This window comes from Lissotriton vulgaris, chromosome 10 (genome assembly GCF_964263255.1).
Source record: "Lissotriton vulgaris chromosome 10, aLisVul1.2, whole genome shotgun sequence".
NCBI classification, from domain to species: domain Eukaryota; kingdom Metazoa; phylum Chordata; class Amphibia; order Caudata; family Salamandridae; genus Lissotriton; species Lissotriton vulgaris.
Genome location: NC_141698.1, coordinates 176,837,448 through 176,861,136, shown reverse-complemented (window position 1 = coordinate 176,861,136; position 23,689 = coordinate 176,837,448). Strand labels below are relative to the sequence as shown.

The 23,689-nt window shown below is 46.5% G+C and overlaps 1 protein-coding gene across 1 annotated transcript in view; it reads left to right on the top strand.

Moving 5' to 3' along the window:
• The window catches only part of MYO15A (myosin XVA), a 1,716,372-nt gene that overhangs the window by 931,426 nt on the left and 761,257 nt on the right, over positions 1-23,689 (top strand). Inside the window, exons 42-43 of the mRNA XM_086939741.1 lie at positions 17,417-17,543; positions 20,120-20,312. Of these exons, the coding sequence (XP_086795867.1) occupies positions 17,417-17,543; positions 20,120-20,312 (320 nt within the window). The remainder of the gene's footprint in view (positions 1-17,416; positions 17,544-20,119; positions 20,313-23,689) is intronic.

Below are 23,689 nucleotides of genomic sequence, written 5' to 3'. Positions count from 1 at the left end.
ATCGATGGTAGATTTTTCAAAATGGAGGGGAATACAGTTAAAGAACAAAGTAATGTTCGGGAGTATCGACATCTTAATCAAATTGGTTCTATCTAAGATGGATAGGGGAAGTAGGGCCCAAGATCTCATTAGACTCTAACAGTCCCTTGCCACTATGGCCATGTTGGTATCGGCAATCTTAGTGATGTCTTGTACAACATGGACTCCCACATATATGATTTTGGAGCTAACCTGGTGCTGGTGCTGGTGTTGAGTATCTACAAGAGTCCAGGTCATGATTTCCATCTTTGAAGCATTAATTTCATATCCGGAGACACATCCCCAAACAGCCCAGACGGCCGCGTGGAGTACCGACGGACAGAGCGGTGCCCCAATACCCTGAGCTGTAGCCAGGTGAGGAGAAGCGCGTGCCTCTCGCACTTAAGGAGGAGTGAGAGGATGGATAAAGGTGATATAATTATCATTTATTCTGTTTTTTCATTTATACGCATTAGAAGCAGTAGCAAAGCCAGTAACGGTCCTGATGAAGCAGTAGATAGATACCTTTGGATCATACAACTGCAGAAACATGTCAACCTGAATTTTCAATCCAGTAGCTATTTGTTTAAACTACTGATCCTTTGAACACATATATTTTAACCATTGGAAGTGGACGGCTATTGAATAAAGCTGTCTTGCGCCCACTCTCCAATTTTAATAGAGCACTTCTTCTATCACTGACACCCATTTTTTCTAGCACTGCTTTCAGTTACCACTATATGCCAGCTGACAACCTTTCAAGTCCTAACACACACTGTGGTAGACATTTCACTGTTATAACTATGTGAAGTGGCTACAATATGGACTCTCCACTTTGTGAAGTGGCCCAAATGATGGAAAGGGCGGTACAGTTTGTGTAACTGATGGAATCCTTTCACACTGTGAAATATCCTGCTGTATGCCATATTTCCATATAGGATACACATCATAATAGGTCAAGACACCCTTAGAAAACATAGTTGGTTTTCCTTAGACCCACAGTTATTCCTTTGTGTTATAGGGGAAGTAGGGCCCAAGATCTCATTAGACTCTAACAGTCCCTTGCCACTATGGCCATGTTGGTATTGGCAATCTTAGCGATGTCTTGTACAACATGGACTCCCAAATATCTGATTTTGGAGCTAACCTGGTGCTGGTGCTGGTGCTGGTGTTGAGTATCTACAAGAGTCCAGGTCATGATTTCCGTCTTTGATGCATTCATTTCATATCCGGAGACAGAGCCAAATTCCCGGGCTAGACTGATGACTGCTGGGAAAGCTGACTGTAAGTTAGCAGAAAGAACTAAATTGTCATCAGCATACAGGGCTACCTTCCTCTCACACTCCCCATACTTAAAAGGCTGGATATTAGGATTGTCCCTAAGCTGTTGAGCAAATGGCTTGATGTAAAGATCGAAAAGAAGAGGGGAGAGTGGGCAGCCCTGTCTGGTCCCTCTTGAAATCTTAAAAGGGTCCGTAATATTCCTGTTAACCAGGAGTCTGGCAGTTGGATTCTGATAAATACGGAGGACCATTCGGCGAAATTTTCCCCCTAAATTGAACTTCCTCAAGACCTCTAACAGACAGATCCAATTCACTCTGTCGAAGGCCTAGGTGGCGTCCAAAGTCATGGCTGCCAATGGGAGGGAATATGTAGAAGCGAGATCAATAGCACAGATGAAATCGTAGGTGAGGTCCGAAAGCTGCCGGTTCCTGACAAAGCCCTTCTGATCTGAGTGGAAGACATCTCCCACCACGAGGCCCAAGCTTGCTGCTAAAATTGAAGTAAAAATGTTATAATCTACATTCAAAAGTGATATAGGCCGAGATGGGGGTGACGAGGCCGCGATACGGCAGCTCTTGCAGGCGCAGCAATCCTACGCCTTGGTCCTGCATGATGAGGCCAGACAGGCGTGGCTCGCCACGCGTAGCAGGGTTTATCAATGGGGCGACAAGTCCTGTACAATGCTTCATAGATTGTGCCAGGCTACCTTCCAGCCTCTCACGTTGCCAGGTCTCACGGCGGAGGATGGTTCAGTGGTGACGGACCCGGCCCGCCTCGCGGCTAGCTTTGCCCATTACTATGAAGCACAATATGCCCCCCGGGACTCCCTGGGGACGGAGGAGATATCCACATATCTCGATGACCTGCTGCCGCAGGCCGTCTCTGATGACACCAGAACTGCGCTGGACGTCCCGCTCACGGCTGAGGAACTTGGGGAGGCACTGGGACAGCTCAATACAGGGAAGGCGCCGGGCCCGAGTGGCTACCCGTGCGAATTCTACAAAAAGTTCCACCTCCAGCTGGGGCCTCAGTACAGGCGCGCGCTTGAGGCAGCACGGGCCCGGGGGGAGCTACCGCCCGATTGGCGCCACGCCGAGATCGTGGTTTTTCTGAAACCAGGCAGGGCGCCGGACAGGCACGACTCGTACCGGCCCATTTCACTTTTAAACATTGAGGCCAAAATCCTGGCAAAGGCCTTGGCGAACCGCCTGCTGCCCTATATTACGGACCCGGCGGGCACAGGCGGCGGTTGATGCCATGGGGGCTCGGGATGAGCAGGCGGCACTCCTACTAGCGGATATGGACAAGGCCTTTGACTCTGTGAGTTGGGCATACTTGTTTACACTCCTGCCCCGCCTTAACCTTGGTCCGGTGTTCCTATCGTATCTGAAACTACTGTACACCAACGTCACGTCCTCGGTCCGGGTGGCCGGGGCCACGTCCGGGCGCTTTTGGATTGGTCGGGGCACCCGGCAGGGCTGCCCACTGTCCCCATACCTGTTCGCCCTTGCGATGGAGCCCCTAGCGTCTCGGGTGCGTGCTGATGCCCGGATACGCGGATTTGAGTGATGTGGTGAATTGGTAGATAGAATCGCACTCTATGCGGATGATATCCTCTTCTTTCTCACCGACCTACAACACTCGGGTCCCCGGGTTCTGGAGGTCATGCGCGTGTTTGGCGAGATCTCCGGCCTTCGACTCAACCTTCACAAGTCGACCCTATGGGTGCTGGGTGGCGGGGCCGTGATTGACCCCTGGGCTGCAGGACTGCGAGTAGCGACAGATGGGCTGAAGTACCTTGGCGTATTTCTTTCGGAGTCGCGCGCCGTGGCTTGGGATCGTAGCATCCTGCCGGTGTGGGAACGGGTCCAAGCGGATGTCAAGACTTGGTCCAGAATGCCCCTCACTATATTTGGAAGATCGGCCATCTTCAAAATGGTGGCGCTTCCGCGCCTGTTATATCAACTTCAGAACTTCCCTTACCCTATTGGCCCGCAGTGGTTTCGCCAGGTCAACTCGACACTGGGTCGTTTCCTGTGGGCTGGTGGCGCGGCCAGAGTGGCGTTGAAAACATGCTTCCTGTCTACCTATTGCGGGGGCCTAGCCACCTCTGATCTCCTATCTTACTACCAGGCTTCCCAACTGCTTGTTCTTAATGAGTGGTGGTACAGTGACAGGGGGGACCCGGCGTATGCATTGGAACGGTCGCTTATGGGCGATAATACTCTACACACCATTCTATACTCAGCCCGTCTGCATCGTGCCCTAGGTCGGTCACCAGAGTGGTCTTCGCTGTGTGGAGACAGGCCCTACGCCGCATGGGCTGGTGGGGCAAGTTGACGGCTGAGACACCGCTCTGGCACAACGGCCTGCTCCCGGAGCTGGCGGCCCTGGCCGGGTTTGAGGGCTGGGAAGCGATAGGTATCTCGCTGCTGGGCCAGGTCATGTCCGGCACTACCCTTAAATCATTCGAGGAACTCCGCACGGAATTCCAAATGCCTCAGTCCCAGTTTTTCCGTTATTTGCAGCTGCGCCATGCCCTCACCCCGAGCATTGCTAACCTGGACTCCCTACCAGAGTTCAGCCCAGTCGAGGCAAAGGTTTTTATGGGAGACCTGGGGGATAGGAAGGTATCCCGGATATACCAGACGCTGGTCATCCATTGCTCCTCTACCCTGCATTCTCTTCGGGCGGCTTGGGAGGTGGACGTCGGCCCCCTGGATGAGGACGATTGGAGGGAGGCGCTAGAATCCCCGCGTGGGACCGCCATTGCTGTACGGCTCCGGCTCATCCAATTTAAATACCTGCAACGGGCCTACTACACCCGTGAACGATTGTGGAGAGCTGGGTTGATTGCATCCCCGGAATGTCTGCGCTGTGGGACGGTGCCTGGATCCCTGATACACACTGTGTGGTCGTGTGGTCGGCTGTCTGGTTTTTGGAGAGGTGTATGGAATTGTCTGTCTGAGGTCCTACGCTGGGACCTTCCCCGCACCTATCGGCTAGGGTTGTTGCACGTTATGGAGGGCATTGGTGGGAACATCTATAAGCGTCATCTGCTGCTTTTGGGGCTTGTTGTTGCCAAACAGGACCTAGCCCGAGCGTGGACGGCTGTGAGGGCCCCTCCCCTGTCTGCGTGGAAAGCTGGGCTGGACTACTTCATGGGCCTTGAGAGGCCGATCTTTGAGGCGAGGGGCTGCCCACGCAAACACTACAAAATTTGGAAGCGGTGGGCCGACTACCGGGGTCTGTCACTTCATCCCCCAGCGGAGCGAGAAGAGGACATTTGATTGTACGGACATTGTTGGCCCGAATCTGCGACACTCCTGTCGTACTACACCTACACCCTTTATCTGCTGCCATATTTACACATGCGGGGGGGGTGGGGGGGAGTTTCTGGGTGTTGGGGGGACGGGGGTCGGGGGGTAGGGTGGGTTGGGGGTTTATTCATACTGAGCCTATTCTTGATGCCTGCTTGAACATTTGCTACTCATTTGATTTACTGTACCTGTATTGTTGTGGTGATCTCCGGCCTGTGGGGTGCCACGATTTTATTGCTTACTTGCTCAATAAAATTGGTTGTGAAAAAAAAAAAAGTGATATAGGTCTATATGACCCACAGCTTGATGGAGATTTCCCAGATTTCAATATCAAAATTATTGTAGCGCCATTCCATGAAGCTGGGATCCCTAGACCGGCCTCTAACACATGATTAACAAGCATTTGCAATGCAATAGGTCTCGCATGAGGAAATTTTGAGCTATTGGTATTGTAAATGACAAATTTTGTATTTATGTGTTGGTTTTGAAAATAGCTAAATTAATAGCTTCGTCATTTACAATTCCAATAGTTTTAAGTTTCACAAATGTGACACCTATAGCATTTGTAATGCAATATGTGTTGTATTTACGTGACTAAGATGTATTGATATTACAAATAAGAATGGCTTTTAATTTTTTTAAATAATTAATACTTAAATAAAAGTTATTGTAATGTATAATGGCAATAGCTTAAACTTTTGAAAATAACTTTTGTGAAGATTATGTTCAGTGTATTTTATTGTGAGGAAAATCCAAGAACAGAAGTGAAATATTAACATCTTTTTATGACATTTGTAATAAAGCTTGAAACATTTAGGGAACATATTTGAACCAGTTGTTGTTGAATGGTTGCACAGATTGATGCTGTGGTGGCGCTGAGTGAGAGTGAGGGAGGGCAATAGATAGATAGATAGAGTGAGGGAGGGCGATAGATAGAGTAAGGGAGGGCAATAGATAGATAGATAGATAGATAGATAGAGTGAGGGCGATAGATAGAGTGAGGGCGATAGAGTAAGGGCGATAGAGTGAGTGAGGGCGATAGAGTGAGTGAGGGCGATAGAGTGAGTGAGGGCGATAGAGTGGTAGAGTGAGGGCGGTAGAGTGAGGGTGGTAGAGTGGTAGAGTGAGGGCGGTAGAGTGAGGACAGTAGAGCGGTAGAGTGAGGGCGGTAGAGTGAGGGTGGTAGAGTGGTAGAGTGAGGGCGGTAGAGTGAGGGTGGTAGAGTGGTAGAGTGAGGGCGGTAGAGTGAGGGCAGTAGAGTGGTAGAGTGAGGGCGGTAGAGTGAGGACAGTAGAGCGGTAGAGTGAGGGCGGTATAGTGGTAGAATGAGGGCGGTAGAGTGAGGGCGTAAGGGCGGTAGAGTGGTAGAGTGAGAGCAGCAGAGTGGTAGAGTGAGGGCGGTAGAGTGGTAGAGTGAGGGCAGTAGAGTGTTAAAGTGACACTTTTGCAAAGTTTCAGAAGGGCTGGGGGCATGCAGTGGTGGTAAACAGAGCTCCGGTGGGGCAGGGCGATACATGTGAGGAGCGTAGAATGGGGGTGCGATGTCGGGCACCGGTTGAAGCTGAGCAGGAAAAGAGACAACAAAAGAATGCATTTGCCACTAGGTTTTAGTAAGACTTATTGGAAACCATAGAATGGCAGAGGAAAGGCAGCGCTGGGCAACCATGCCAGCATTCCGATTCACGAGCAGATGGTCTTGTTTATGACCTGCGGAGCGCGTGAAGTGGCTGGTGACAAATGGAATCAGAGCGGCTGTGGTCGCTTTGATGTTCTTGTCTTGTCTTGCTTTGTGGGAGGGGTAGGGGGAAAGGATTCCTGTGCACGCGCCTGGCTCACATGAACTGTACGCGATCCGCAGTTGGATAGACTTTTTGAAAGCCTTACTATAAATCTCGCCCACCATCCCTACTGGATGGAATAGACAAGACCTAAAAAGTGTTAAAATAAAATAGCAGCAGCAGCAGCAATAAAACAACAACCATAAGAAAAACAACTATGCATTTATGTATAGCTACACAGTTGAAAACTAGCTGTTGGGTAACAGGGTGTTGTGTATCATGAGATTGTTGAGAGAAGGTAGTAGATAATGCGTATCAAGTGCGCATTTTCACATTTCAATTACATTATGTTTACAATGATATCACATTCCACACATTTTCAATTTTTAGCACAGGAGAGTAAGTGGTCTGTCCAGAATCCCACATTTTCAGGTCAGTTACTAGGAGCTGGGGCTAAAGATCCAGGTCCGCAAGAGAGCAGCTCGGCATCTACATAATAATAATAGTAATCATAAACTTAGGACAACCAACAAAAATTGTAATATTGTTAATCCCATGTAACAAGGATAACTGTGTTCTCCTAAAGTGTTTGAAAGGTTCAAGCAGAGGTGTTTTAAGGCACGGGCAAAGTGGGCCCTGGCCCAGGGCCCCAGCCTTTCAGGGCGCCCCCTGATAGAGCCAGCATTGCTTTTGCTCTCATTCTGAACAGATTTTTTTAAATACATATTCCTTTAATTTATTTTCAGTGTGGATGATGTATTGGCAGAGAAATTTTTGTTTTTCACCACAATGGGACAGCCATAAAAACTGTTTCTTTTAGATCAGAACAGGATCTTAAATATCAGAAATCGCAGGAGGTCTCAAAGATTATTAGCAATAATGTTAGTGTGCTACTGCTAAGTTATATTATTGAAAGCAAAGGTCACTATCAATGAATATTTTAGGTAAACACATTTAGAATTTTGTCGTGTGCCGTGCAGTCAGTGACCTGGCCAAGGACGGCATGCAAGTGCTGAAATTGTTTCATACATTTTAAAAACTGCCCGTAAGGGGCCTCCCAAAATCATGTGGCCCCAGGACCTCGAAATGCTGAAGACTTCCCTGGGTGCAGTCGAACGTCCGAGGTCCTGCTCGACACTGCTGAAGAAAAGCCTGGGCCGGGCCCCCTGCTTGGTTTTCCTGCAGCTGCTGCTCCCCAGCCATGGCCGAGTCCAGAGACAGGCCCCTCTTAGCTCAATAGTGACTGAAGAACATTATCATGGCGGAGTGCATGGGGTCTCCATGCAGGTAGACATGGACGGGCTCTTAAAATGACCAGATGCTGTGCCGGCGCTGGGAGTAATGCGAAGCGCCTCTCCTGGGCCCATATGTATGCGCGAGTCTTGGCACTGATGGTGCACAGATAAACTGCAGTCAGTTGAGACATCTGATGTCTCATACGGGATTAAACTCCAGAAATGCACGTGTTTTGTAATGTTTCACTGTGAACGTTTCCTGTACAATTTACTCGTTCTCGGGTGACATGTAAAATAAAGAGAAAGAACAAGCCGGTGGAAATAAGGCTGACAGCAGGGTAAGAGGATGAGCGTGTCTCCAATTGTTACTTCAATTAAAACAAGCATTTACAATGCAACGGTTTTGCCTTTTCAAAAGTTAGAGCTATTGGCATTGTAAATGACAAATTTTTTATTTATGTGTTGGTTTTGAAAACAGATAAATAAATGGCATTGTCATTTACATTGCCAATAGCTTAATCTCTCGCAAGTGTGAGACCAATTTTACCCTACTGGACGAGTCAGCAGACAGCAATTACTACCACACACAAACACACCCAGAGCCACAGACACCCAGAGCCACAGACACCCAGAGCTACACACACACAGCCAGCCACACACACCCAGAGCCACACACACACACACACACACCCAGAGCCAAACACACACACCCACCCAGAGCCATACACACACACAAAGCCACACACTCTCAGTTCCTTAGGTTTCCAGCAGTGCCCCTGTGGGCCTGACCCTGGGAGGTAGTTTCCAGATGCCCCCAGGTACCTGGCTGATGCATGAGAGCGGGGTGCAGGGCCCATGGTATCATTTAACGGTGAGGGGGCAGTAAGGACCCTCCTACACACACAGCAGTTCAGCCATAGTTGTCCTTTAGACGCTCGCCACTGACGTTTGATTCCCCTCCCCTCCCAGGCAGCCTGGACCCACATGCACACACACACTATGGAGGCGGTGGGCCTGCTCCACACCTACGCAGTGATTAGTAGTGTAGACCCGACCCTACGCTGCCACTCACAAATGGCGTGTTTGTTTATGAAAATAGCCGGAATTTGTTTGGACGTCAAAAGTACTGAAACAAAATATTTTCGTGCAATCATTATAAGTAGGCTCGTACTCACTTAAAAGTGGTGCCTTGGCTTGAACTCTGCTTCATGAATACCAACGCACTCGCTCACGAATGACCTCACCAGTCCTTTTTGCGTCACTCACCAGAGGACAGTTTTTTATTGCCTCGCGCCACTTCACTGCACTAAATACCTAGGAAGCTGCGTTGCTGGAAGACGAGAAGGCAGCAAATCGAAGCCGCGCGCTGGTCCTCGAGCGATCACACAGGCGCGCGCATTGATCATCATTGCGCACAGCCAGGAAGGAAGGCTAAAGGGCACACACGAGCGGGGCTTCGGGACTTTAAAACGCTCTAATCACGCACTTTAATGGGATAATTATGCCAGCAGTGATCAAGAGCTGTAGGAGAGAAGGGGAGAGTTGCCTCGATGCAAGCGGACGAGTACCGCGTGTGGTTAATTAGCACGCATTTCTTGAAGCGATGTGGAAGCAGGCTATTCTTTTAATTTTAATGTAAGCAAATTATGCGGGGCAGTAGGATTCCAGCAAGTAAGTGGGTCACACAACATTGAAGATAAAGTGCTTGGGGTATCACATTTCAAGAAACGTTTAAAAGAAAAAACGTGTATGGCTGAGCAGTCCCAAATTTTGAGGAAAGCGAGTGGGTAATAGTGAACAAGAGTGTGGGAATTGAAATATCATTCCCGGAACATCGAATTGTAAAAGGAGACGAGAGCGCGATGAAGGCGACCTCGGAGGCGTGTTTTTCGTGCTCTCCCCTTCCCATTGGCTGGAAGGTAAAATTCCAGCCAATGGGAAGAGGAGAGGGCGGGACTTAAAAAAAGACACGGAAACGCCCCCGAATCGCATTCCGACAGGGAAAGAGTGATTGACAGCCAATCTCTTCCAATGGCTAGCCTCCATTTATGGAGCTAGCCAATGGAAGACAGAGGCGGGACAAAGCCCCATACTGTAGGATCATAAGATTTCGCCTGGGCGAGAACTCCTTCGCATTGCTACGGCCAGGCGAAACCTAAAAAAGGGCCTGAGGCCATTAGACAGGTTAGGAAAATGGTCAGGTGGACCGGCCCCTCAGTAAGACATCACTCACAGACCTCAACCTACCGTACAGAATTCCAATTATAAGGCACCCATCAGTGACACACTGGGGCAGCGACTAGCGTCCTCCCTGCCTTGGCTGCAGCGACTCACCTGCATGAGCTTGTTCCGATGTGGATGGCGAGAATTCGGGTCCATGATGACTTTCAATGCCCGCACAAGCTTCCTGCAGTGTATTCTCACTTTCAGTATCAGAGGACGACATCTTGCTAGCTGGTCATGGAGACACCAGCAGTCCAGGAGGCACGTTTACAGGCACATAAGGGAGCCGTGGACGAAAGTGAGTCGTGAAGCGCAGAAAGGGGTGGGCCGCCGCTCAGTGCAGTTGCCTGCGAAGGAGACACCTTTCTGCGCAAGTAAGTGCTTTGCAAAGTGTGAACGTTTGTCAAAAAAGCTTTTTGTGAATGGCTACCGCCCTGTATATTAATTTGCTGATCCCATCGCAATCTGTTCCACACATCTGGGTTAAGCCTGTGATTTGCCTCCCTGTGCACATGGGTGCTGTTCACTTAGCATCCCGTGAGTGTCCCACATCCCGCGAGTGGTGTGCGATGTGTGCGCGCTCTTCACATTCCTATACACTCCTTGTTCCTGTTTTTTTATAGCTAGAGAATGGGTTGGCATGGGAGATTTGGGCTGTTATCTGCACAAAAGTACCTCATCCTGCCTTGTAGTGAGTGCAGCTTGGCTTCCTTGGTTTTTATTGCCAGCAAAGGTTTTTTATTTCTGCCCAACAACACGCAGATATCAGCGTAGCATTGACAGGGAAATAAATCATAATCATTTTTTGCCAGTGTATTATTCACCTTTCTGCAGGCCCTTCCAAACCTAACAATGGTTTTCTGACAAATTACACAATTTCCCCTTTACAGACACTGCACCCAGGCACTTCTCTGCACATGCTTTTAACTGCTGAACCATTTACATCATCTTGAAGCAATTTCTTGTAGACCTGCATTAAACACAGCTTAATAGTGGTATGTTGCAGTTTAATGTTGCGTCATATATGCCTGCTATCTGAATATTTTGCAGAGCAGCGTCAAATCCGGGCCGACGCTCTGTCACAGAAAAACGAATGAAGTGACTTTAACCAGAACAAATTAAGTCCTTGTCCACAGATAAATCACATGGGTTCATGTGTGCAAATACGTTTACGGGGCCACGGACGATATCCTAGTAGGAAAAAACAATAAACGTGGCTGCTAAAAAACATGTGATTAATTTGACTTCGCCAGTTACACCATGTTGGTCTTTGTCCATTCATGAATATTGCAAGGCAGGTCACCGCCTTCGAAAGTTTCACACAGACCTAACAAGTTCAGAAGAGCACTGTGCCACCCAGCCATGACACATTGCTGAACCGTGAGTCAGATCTTAAAATCCAATTAGTGGCTAAATGGCAGCGTGTTCCCCGGTTCAAGTTTCTAGGCTTCCCTCACCATCACGTCACTGGCACTGCTTGTGTTTATTGCTGGAAACCGGATTTGACATATCTTTCGAAAGAACGTTGCGCAAAGAGATATCTTTTTTTGAGTTTTTCTTCCAAACTTGGGTCAGTCAGCTTTACTTTAATGATTTCCCATTTATTCAGCGTCCGGAATTCGAAGTTTATGGTACTGTAGGTGTTAAAAGTTTTTCTCTGCTTTTAACAGATACAAGCTAAACAAGCACAACCGGCGGGGGGGGGGGGGGGGGGCAGGTCAGAAGCACAGTGAGGGGGGGCGATGGAGAGGGAGCAAAGGTGGAGCAGGCACAGGAGAGAGAGGCAAGCACAAAATCACTGTTGCGGGCGGGAGTGAAAGCAGGAAGTCAGGCATCCTTGCCCGTGACATGGGCGGGGCCTGTGACGCAGCCGGAAGAGGCCGGTGTTGCTCGCTGATGCGGGGCTCCAGTGAAGAAAGGAGAGCCCCGTGGTATCGGTGGAAATCCAGAGAAGTCCCAGGTCCCAGGAGGGGGCCCGGGTGAAGTGGAGAGCGAGGTGTTTTGGCGTCGCATTGCCCAGCAGCTTGGTGAGTGGGGCGCGCCAGTGCACGGACACGTCTTGGGCATGGAAAGTGAAAGTGCCTTGCCTCTCAAGGGGGACAGGAGATGCCCACGGCGCGTGCGTCCACATTCCCAGTCCGGCCTGGAGCCTGCGCGTGCCCCAGTCGGGCCTAAAGCGTGCGCGTGCCCATCTCCTGTCCCCCTTTTGGCTCCTTGTAAGCAGAGCCGACAGCAATAGGTCTCGCTGCGACAGGGCTTTTGCCCTGTATCGCAGGTGCGAGACCTAAAAAGCAACGTGAGAGTGGGTATGATCTTATCTCCCAATATCTTATAAATCTCCGCTGGGAGGCCATCAGAACCTGCTGCTTTCCCGTTCTTACAGCGTTGAATAGCTTCTCTGACCTCAGTTTGAGTAAAAATCTGGTCCAAATGCTGCTGTTGATCGAGCCTCAAGGGGGGAAGGGGATGTCCCCAGCCAACTTTGGACACTAAGGACATTCAGGCTTTTGTCTTCACAATAAATGTCCTGAAAAAAGGGCTGAAAAGCCTGACTAATTTCCCCATCTGAGGAGAAGGTATCATTACCGCTAATAATCTCTTTAATATAATTCCTCACCCGGTCAGCTTTGGATTTCCATGCGAGGAGCTTGCCTGCACCTTCACCGTACTCAAAATGGGCAATTTTACTAGCCTCCCATCTACAAATAAGCCTGGAGTGTAGAATATTCTCTAACTGCCCCTTTAAGCTGTCCCACTTAGCTTTCCGTTCTTGCTGGATTTCAGGGGAGGCTTGGGAAATTAATTCAGCCTCTGCATCCTTCAGTTTTCCTTCTAAAGAAGATACCCCCTCTTTTTATCTTTTATTTCTAAAGCATGCCCTGCTGGTGATTTGGCCATGCAAAAAAGCTTTTAGAGAGTCCCATACATTAGTCATGGAAGTTGAACCTAAATTCGTTTCCAGAAACCATTCGGTTTCTTGTAGCAAAAAGGACTTCTCTTCCTCCTCTAGGAGTAAAGAACGGTCAAACGACCATGTCCGGCTAGGACCCGCTAATGGACATTCCACACCGAGAAGGATGCCTGAATGATCTGAAAGATGGTTGGCCAGATATTACATTTTGCTGACTCTGCCTCTTAGCGAATTACTTATCAGCACATAATCTATTCTAGATTGGTGCCAATATTTATAGTTTCGAAACAATACTCTTGGCTGCAGACCCGATCTTTTCCTCCATATATGTAGGAGTACAGTCCAGCCCAGTATAGCGCTCTCCTTCCTCAGGGGCCAGGTAGCAGAGCAGCAAGCACTACTGGGCAAGGTCAGCAGTCAGTGGGCACTCATCAGGACAGGGCTGTTGTTCCTAGGAACCATCCTCCTCTGTAACGTGGCACTCCTCCTGATACAGCAGCCTCGACTCTGGCAGTGGGGCTCTCCCTAGCCCTGTGGACAGCAGAGGGGTTACACTTGAGCACAGGAGCCAGCACACAGGCCCATGCAGCGGTACCTCCTGGCAGCAGGTCCCCTCACGTTCATGTCCACGCTCTGACTGAGCACATGGTGACACAGCCCCCCTTATTTATACACCCCTCACCCCACCTACCAGACTGTGCCAGAAGCTTCTAGAAGTGTCTGGGGAACTGGTTCTGACTGGTCTAGGAGGAGGAGTAGAGCACCCTGGGTGCCAGGTTTCCCTCCAAAAGCTGGGACTGCTGGGAAACAACAACTAGATTGATAACCCACCTCAGTCAGGTGGCACAACACACAGCCATGGCATCCATTTTAAAAGCGACATTTTACCAAAGTGCATTCTTATAATGGGGGAATTACAGGTGTGTACACCATTGCATCAGATTTAACATTTGTATTTCCAACTCATCGACATGACATTTTAATTAGGGAAAATCAGTCTGTGCACGTCATTGCGCAGCATATATTATGGCTTCTCACACCACACATGGCCTATACATTTCTCTACCAAGGGGGAGATTTCCTCAAATAGGGGGGTGAAAAGCGAAAAAAGTCAGGAAAAAGGGCCAAGTCCAACACCTCTAATAAGAAATCCCGAGATTTTGAAGGGACCATAGCTCTACTATTTGGAGTCTTGTCTAACACAGGATTCAAGACTATGTTAAAATCCCCAGCTAGGATTATCGGTTCAGGAAAATCTAATAAATGAGAAAAGATAGTCTTGAGGCAGGTGGGATCATCTTGGTAAGGTCCATAGTAACCAACCAGAGTGAACAGAGTCCACCTTTTCATAGCTGTAGAATATGCGCTTTGGCTGAATACTTAAATATAATAAGGACTCCTCTGATATTTGCTGTCTGGTTTGTGCATACATATGAGCCCACCCATCTTTTATTTTTAAAGAGAGAAGCTGTCTCTTCTTTAAGAAGATGTGTTTCCTGAAGAATCATAACCTGAGCTGGTGAATCTTGAAGATACTGTATAATCTTGTCCCTTCTCGTTCTAGTTCGCAGCCCGTTAACATTCCAGGACAAAATCTGTAAAAGACTCATGTTAAGTCAGCCGAAACGCTCAACATAAAAGTAGGAGTTTGAATTTGGAGTGACCCACACCAGCACTTAAACCAGCCCAGTTCCAAAGCCATCACTTTAAGAATGATGTAAATACAAAGAACAAAAAAAGAAGGAGAACGAGGATTTAAAAAAAAAATTCTGCTACACCTAGCCCCCTACCCCTGACCCCTAACTGGTGCCCCCCCCCCCCCCCCCCCGAACCCTCCCCCACCTCTGGGAACCCTTACCCCAAATATCTGGACAGATATAGTCCAGGCAATTGCATCCCGGAGCTACCCACCCAACCACTTATACTAAAGGCAGAAGAATCACAAAAAGACAGAGAAACTAAATGCGCTTTGGCTGAATACTTAAATATAATAAGGACTCCTCTGATATTTGCTGTCTGGTTTGTGCATACATATGAGCCCACCCATCTTTTATTTTTAAAGAGAGAAGCTGTCTCTTCTTTAAGAAAAAAAAGACAGAGAAACTAAATGCAGAGAAGAAACACAGAAGAGAGAAGAAGAGCAGAGGGACCCTATCTATCAATCGGGATCAATTGGAAGGAGCGGGGAACCTAAATACTTATACTCTTTTTCTCTTGCTTCCTCTTTTCCCCTAATGTTAAAGTCTCTTCTCATATTGGCCCCTCTCCCCTATAATCCCTAATTATGTTAACTCTTCCGCGCAAGAGGAATAAGGAGAACACTTAACCTACCGGACCAAATACTGCCCCCATCTGAACCCTTGAACTAAACTCAGCCTTTATAGACCCCCTTTACTGATACTGTCAAGCAGCTCATCTGCTTCCTGCACCGATCTTAAATTGTGTATTTTGTTGTTATGCATCACCTTTAAAAAAGCCGGGAATTTTAGTTGGGCTACTGCGCCTAATTTTTTTTAATCCTCCAACCTCCTGCCCAGTTCCCATTGCCTCTCCAAGGTGTACCTCAAGATGTCAGACCGGATCTCAAATGAGAACTCTTTTGCCCGAACTGTTGTCAGTTTCAATGCTGAATTAAGGATTTTGTCCTTTAAGGCAAAACTGAGAAAATTAATGAGGATCTTTCTGGGTTTAGGTCTGTTAGGGTTCCTTCGAAAATGATCCCTATGCACCCTCTGTATATCTCGGCTAAGTTCTTCCTCAGAATCCTCGAGCTGTAAAGAGGTCTTAAGTAAGGAATCATTATACAGTTGGATATCGGATCCTTCGCTGCCTTCCGGAACGTTCAATAAGCGTAGGTTATTTCTACGTGCATTGTTGTCTAGCTCTTCCATTCTATCGCTACAGTCCACATGTTCTGTCTTTAGCAATTGGATGTCCGACTTCGCTCGCCCAAGATCTTCTTTCAATTCACCAATAGTATTCTCAAGAGTTACAGTCCTGGAATTTAAAAGATCTACTTTTTTTTCCAGGGATTCATAGAAATTCCTGATTTCCCCTTAATTCACTGCAGATACTGCAAAACCTTTTTTTATATCATCAGATAGTGTAGCAAAAAGAGCCTCCAAGCTTGAGGATGAGGATGAAGATGACGTTACAGATAGGGGACCCACCTCTTGTTCCCCTTCGGGACTGCTATTAGGAGCTGTCAATGACTGTGACTGTGGCTGTGGTAGTTGCAATACCTGCTGCTGCTGCGGCAGTAGCTGGGGTTGACTTAGAGAGCAAACCAGAGGATCAGCACTCTGGCCATTCTTGCCCCCTCAAGGCTCCCCTAGGTCACCTTTGTGGGAAACCAAGTCTAGTGCTGGTTCCATATTACTCACAGAAACCGTATTTAATGGTGGTTTTAATGTTATGGGGTGTTTAGGCTTACTGGACTCTGCCCTGGGGGTTCAGCTTGTGCACTGATAACCAGCACCTCTGGTTGAATCCTGAAATAAGAGCACCACAACGGGGTCACTCTAACCAAGGTATTAGCTGACTTGCTCTTTTGCCTCATTGGTTTTATGGACCTTCCTTTAACCTGATACACCTGAAAGGCAGAGTCACTGCTTAAAGACGCTGTTTCAACAGTGGAAGAGGGCTCTGTCCCCCCAGGGGTGACTTTGACAGTGATCAAGTCCTGAGATAGCTCTGTGTCGATCCTCAGACTGTTTGTTCTGCCAGAGGTATTTTTGATATTTATTTTGGCCCTTCTACAACTCCCTATTACTCCTTTCTTCGGTCGCTTCTGGCCTTTCTTGGCAGTGGAAGCTGGTTGCGGTGTAATAATAGCAGGAGGAAAGACCTCCTGTATAGTTAAAGGTATCTGGGAAGTTTGGCTGCAGGGGGCAATAACCCCCAGCGAGTGCTGCTCAGATGAAAAAACTAAACTCCCAGACTCTACCTCTGCCCCAGTGCCTAGCTCCGGTATACCGGTAGTAACCTCACCGACCTTACCGCTGCCTTCCTTCACAAGTCCTTTGCTCTGCTCAGTCACTTGATAGAAGAAGCCGCTGATGCTGACTCTGCCGTCGTTCCCCCTGAGGTGGCCTCGCGCGCCCGCCTTGCGTCCTCTCCGCAGCTCTAGGGCGGCTTCCAGCCATCGGGGCGGTGTAGATAGGTGTTTATTCGCCTCCCCTCTACATATTCCTGACCGCTTTAGCCTGACTCTGCTTATTCGGATGATGCCGCAACTGGGGAAAAGAATCCTGCCTCGGTTGGTAAGAAAATGGTGAGAGTATTAGAAATTGGGTTTCTCCGCCTCCGTCTCGTCGATTCTCTGTCCGGGGTTCGATTCATTAGATGGCTGGTGCAGGAGTTCCGGCTGCTAGTGGCTAACGTACAGCCGCCATGTTCCCCTCCTGCACCCATAATTTAGAAATTATGTTGTTGAACAACTTCTTGAGCAATTTTTTGTTTTGTGTTCAATGAGATGGGCCTTAGACAGGTACCTGGGACCACCGTGAGAGCTTTCATCAGAATAAGTAAGTAGGTTTCCAGTTAGTGCTCCAGATTTGTGGTACTTAATAATATTACCAGTTTCTGAATTTTAAAGAAAAATCCAGTCTCAATGTTGATTGTTTAAATACATTCTTGTGCTCACAGGAAGGTCGCTGGGAAAGTATTTGTGAAGAAGATGGATCCCCATGATGAGGCCTTGATGATCCTGAGGGGACAGATGGGCGCACGACCACCTCCTGTTCAAGTTTCCAATATGTCATATATTCCAACGGTATGTTACATTTGTTTTTTATCTAAAGAGACCGGAACATTTGAGTTTATTGGAGGAAATAAGGTTGAAGAAATCGTCACAATGATACATATAGGTTTACATGACTTGTGAAAGTTACTCGTTGAAATTAATACTTGAAATAGCTGGTTATCATTTCATAGGAGCTCCATGCAAAAAAGTTATTTGCTGCATGCAAAAAAATCGGATGGGATGTGATTTTCAATCTGCCCCCGTATTTCCTCTTAAAAATCCCTGGGAATGACCCTGTCAATTTGTTGACAAAAATGTTCTGAGTAGCTCAGTGGTCAGTGATGGTTGTGCACTACACATCAACAATACTGGCACCATGGATGTTATCTCAATGCATCTTTGGAAAAGCTGGATGCTACCTCACTCCTCTGGGTGGAAATTCAGTGTTTCTGATGTCTTCCCTAGTTTTTAAGACATTTTTATAGTTGGCAAATCACAAGGAGAAAACAACTATGTATCATTGAAAAATACCATTAAGCCAACATTTTTTTGTGTAATTGCAGAATAGGCTTATCCTAATCTTATATTTTGAAATGCCCAAATAGCGACAACTGTATTTCTTTGCATTGACTAAGCATTGACTAAGGTTCAAGCTAATTGATGTGTACTTGTGGTTTGCTCACTCTCGTCTGTTGCTCCTTTTCTACTAAAAGGGCTTAAGATTCTGGCTTGTCTGCCCTTGGTCTTCAAACAGAACCCTCATGGCTCTGCCCAAAAATATGATATACAATATATTCATTTAATAGAGCATATAAAATATTACTTTGGTATTATGCGCCCTCTAATAAATGTATCTGTTTTTTATACAGAAGGATCACAAACTGTCCATTTTGTTTTTGAAGCTCATTGTGTCTCCAGAGTTGCCTAGTGAAATGATGCATCAATAAATCATTTCTTAAGTAAGACACTTCCACATACAAATTACACATCTGAAACACTTTTGCCCCTGCCAACTGGTTTAGAACAGGTTGTAGAAGATGTGTGAAGTATAGGAGCATGGGTTGTCTAAAAGGGGTCCATTTTCCATAACCCACACCTGTCCCTAAAAGTTTTGGTAGCAGTACTTGAGAGGTGTTATACCCATGACTGCACTGAGCAGGTGTCCACTAACCACATTCATCTTCACTTTCAGGTGAGGGTGTGTCTTGTCTCATCCAGGTAAACTACCTGTGGGACATTGGAGGTCATGACCTTTCTGATGTTGGGGTGCAGTAATGTTTATGTAGGTGTGAAGATCAGACGTTCATATATACTATGTCGCAGAATGCTCACCATGTTTAGTGTGACATTAAATCCTGCTGTTGTTGTAGCATATCTACTTGCCTATAATTTCTCTGTCTTCCAAAGGTGCCATAAAGCTGCCTGTTTTTCTGTCAGAAAAACGAGAACAAAGTAAGCCATTCATAATATGAGGGAATTTCACCTAGTATGTATGAATATCCAGGTTTTGCTAAACCACTTGCAATTCTTAACAGGAGTCTACATTTAAGGTTGAGTAAGTTGTTCTTTCATAGACTCCAGGGAACCAGTCACAAAAGAGATGGAAGTCTTTGCTCCCAATGTGTTTGATGTGGCTGAAAGTGCTCTATAGAAAAAAACTCTTACAGGTTAGACTGCCCAAATTGAACATGGACTTCATTCAATCAGTTTTCCAATAGCATTGCAGCCTAAATCTAAAATATATTTATGCTTGTAAGTTCAACTTACACTTGCAAATTTCCTTTTGTTATAAATTTCAAGCCACTTATACCATTCCCACAACAAGACACATGCTTTTATAATTGTAAAATCATTCATTCCAAGTAATGTTACATCGGGATTGCATAAATCTTGAGCAAAAGTTCCCCAGTATTAGAAAATGTGTGTTCCAGGACAAGATCACTATGACAATTTGGGATGTTCCACAAAGTAACATGTTTGCAGGTATTCACAAACATTTACGTAACCAACTGGCACCGGAAATAAAAGGCCAGAGATCTACTGCTATTAAGGTCAAAAGTAACTTTGTTTTCAAGGTGGGTATCAGACATAAAACCCTAAAACTGAAGGTGGTGCAGCAGATGTAATTACTCCAAAAGAAAACATAACTTTCCCATGTAGGAAAAAACAAAGAAAGAAAAAAGTGCAATTGCTCTAATGATAAAGCTCTTTTTGGTGGCTTATATGTGCACTATGTACAATTGCGCATGCAAAAATAGCTGTGCATGAATGGGAATTCAATTCCAGTTTCACATTTCTGATTAATTATGTTCCCAAATTAAGCATCACTGAAATAATGTAGGTAGTCTTTGAGAGGTGTTTTACAGTTATTATTATTTTCATTTAGCCCTTGTATAGCACAGTCTGCAAGTAGTATGACATCACAGCTCCTTTTCGTAGTCCAAGCCACAAGTTTCCAAGTGTTTCCAGTGCAGACTAGCGTCAGATTTGTTTTTGTAGTGGTGCTCTTTTAGTAGATGAATTTGCCACTTTTGATGACTTGTAGGTTTTGTAATTTGTAAGTTTACTTGGTCCCATATACTTTTTTATGCTTACTTGTTTTAAAGACACCCAAAGAAACAGTAGCCATGGTGAAGCCAGTTCCAAGCACCAAAGTAAAGAATCCACCACCAGCAACATCTCCCAGTCCTGCCCGGTTGCCAACAAGTCCTGCACGAATGCCAGCCAGTCCCACACGGCTTCCATCCAACCCTGACCGGTTGCCCGCCAGTTCCCCTCGATCATCAGGGGGTCCTCCAGGTAAGGGCGCACATGAGTGACATAGTTTGGGTCTGGTGTAGAAATTCACTTGAGTTAATATCATCCTGAGATAAATTTCATCATTGGCCATCATTTTGGATCAAGATTCCAGTTAACATTCTTGCCCCAGGAGGTAAAGAGATTGGAATGTGGCCAATATAGGTGCAATATCCCAGCTAAATGGTAGGGATGGTATTGTGCCTCTTGCCGTTTGTGGTTTTACTTCTTTTCCTCTGGGGGGAGTGTTTTATCCTTCAAGAGACCTCTTCTCCTAAACACCAACAATTTTAGTTGTGTTCACTGAACATTACTACCTGGAAAACTGATTTACTTTGGCCTTGACAAGAGCAAATCTACAGCTATTTTCACTGTTCAGTAAACTACCTGCAGAAGGTTTGTGACTATCCACAACCAGCTGCTATGACCTGCTATATTCAAATATGTTTTTTACCATACTGATTCATTTCTCTGCAAACAAATGCCATGTACAAAAACAAAATCCCATTATAAAATTTTGGAGAATGACAGATGTGGTCTTGCCTGTTGCATTCCAGCGATTCATGCAATTAAGTTTTATTTTGTGTGCAAATACATTTATGGATCCGGTTCACAGTACCTATGACACACTACTGCTGATTCCAAGATCTGAGTGGGTACAGAGAGTAACAAAGGGCTTATGAGAAATACATACTGAGAAGAAGAGAAGGTAGAAGGGAGAACTGTGTGCTTAAAAGAGAACATGATGGTATGTTGCACTGGTTGCATATATTATGTACGGTTTACTATCAAAGTTTAAAATATTGTGCTACCAAAATAGTGTAGCCAGAATATTGACTACCAACATATTATGAAGGTAAGTATACATATAGGTAACTCGAGAATTACTGCACTTAACTTTACAGATATTAGACCGCCCCTGGGTAGTTATAGTTAGGACCAAGTTTCGCTACGAAAAGCATTTATTGCTTTGCTTATAACATTGGAGTAATTTGACGAATCTTCATGAAACTTTAAAAAAAACATCCACCTCAGCTCTTCCCTTGCCAGCTATGGGGTGATCTGACAAGCTGGGACTGAGAAAAGTGGATGGGGTCTCAAACATGTTTCCCACATTCATTTTTCCATACTAAAAGTAGACACAGCTACAGACAAAAAGGCTGAACAGAAATTCACCAAATTTGGCAGAAAGCTAGATCTTGGTCCAGAAAGCTTGCTTTTTGGGATTTAGTGTAATTCTGTTTAATAGTTTTGAGGAATCAAGTTTTATTTATATTTTTTATTATATACATTATTTTCAATAATAGATAATTATGTACTATGGGATATATATATATATATATATATAAAATATATATATATATATATATAAAATATATATATATATATATATATATATATATATATATATATATATATATATATATTCTGTTTCACCACACGCTCCCAGCGTAGCGTGAATGCACTCAGAGACCAGCAGTAATCACCACTCGTTTAAACCATCCGACAGTAGTTCGAGGATATTCAATTTATTTCCAGCATGGAAAAACAGTGCATGGACCAACCCCCAACGCGTTTCAGCTATCACTCGCCTTGGTCACGGGTGAAATGTGTTTAAACATAAGACAAATAAATAAAGTTTTCAAAAGCCATTTCTTTGTATAAACATAAACAAAGGACCACCGTGCAAAACATAAATATAGCGGCCATCTTGAAATAGTATTTCTGTTGTAAGCAAAATTGTATGCATTTAAACAATGTAACTAAACAGAGCATGCTATCAGTGGAGATAATATGCTGGTAGAGATTATATGCAAAAACAACAGGTGATGGACCGAATGTGGATCAATGTCACACACTCACCCCAGTCCAAAGATCTGGGCCCAAATCCATCGTTTTTTTGCACTCCACACCACCCTGGGTTAGACAATGGCGATATGCAAATCAGCTCTCACCCTGTGCCCCATGGGAACAGTCCAGTCCGAACTACAAAAGCCATGTCCTTCCCAGAACGGAATCAAGCATCCGAGGACCGGACCGTTTTCGAGGTAACACCTCTCATCAGCCCGGCTAGCTTGACTCAGTGGTGTTGAGAGCCTGGGACCCACGTCTGGGCATCCCCAGCGCACTTAGGGCGGAATATGCAAAAACAACAGGTGATGGACCGAATGTGGATCAATGTCACACACTCACCCCAGTCCAAAGATCTGGGCCCAAATCCATCGTTTTTTTGCACTCCACACCACCCTGGGTTAGACAATGGCGATATGCAAATCAGCTCTCACCCTGTGCCCCATGGGAACAGTCCAGTCCGAACTACAAAAGCCATGTCCTTCCCAGAACGGAATCAAGCATCCGAGGACCGGACGGTTTCGAGGTAACACCTCTCATCAGCCCGGCTAGCTTGACTCCAGTGGTGTGGAGAGCCTGGGACCCACGTCTGGGCATCCCCAGCGCACTTAGGGCGGAATATGCAAAAACAGCAGGTGATGGACCGAATGTGGATCAATGTCACACACTCACCCCAGTCCAAAGATCTGGGCCCAAATCCATCGTTTTTTTGCACTCCACACCACCCTGGTTTAGACAATGGCGATATGCAAATCAGCTCTGACCCTGTGCCCCATGGGAACAGTCCAGTCCGAACTACAAAAGCCATGTCCTTCCCAGAACGGAATCAAGCATCCGAGGACCGGACCGGTTTCGAGGTAACACCTCTCATCAGCCCGGCTAGCTTGACTCCAGTGGTGTGGAGAGCCTGGGACCCACGTCTGGGCATCCCCAGCGCACTTAGGGCGGAATATGCAAAAACAACAGGTGATGGACCGAATGTGGATCAATGTCACACACTCACCCCAGTCCAAAGATCTGGGCCCAAATCCATCGTTTTTTTGCACTCCACACCACCCTGGGTTAGACAATGGCGATATGCAAATCAGCTCTGACCCTGTGCCCCATGGGAACAGTCCAGTCCGAACTACAAAAGCCATGTCCTTCCCAGAACGGAATCAAGCATCCGAGGACCGGACCGTTTTCGAGGTAACACCTCTCATCAGCCCGGCTAGCTTGACTCAGTGGTGTTGAGAGCCTGGGACCCACGTCTGGGCATCCCCAGCGCACTTAGGGCGGAATATGCAAAAACAACAGGTGATGGACCGAATGTGGATCAATGTCACACACTCACCCCAGTCCAAAGATCTGGGCCCAAATCCATCGTTTTTTTGCTCTCCACACCACCCTGGGTTAGACAATGGCGATATGCAAATCAGCTCTGACCCTGTGCCCCATGGGAACAGTCCAGTCCGAACTACAAAAGCCATGTCCTTCCCAGAACGGAATCAAGCATCCGAGGACCGGACCGGTTTCGAGGTAACACCTCT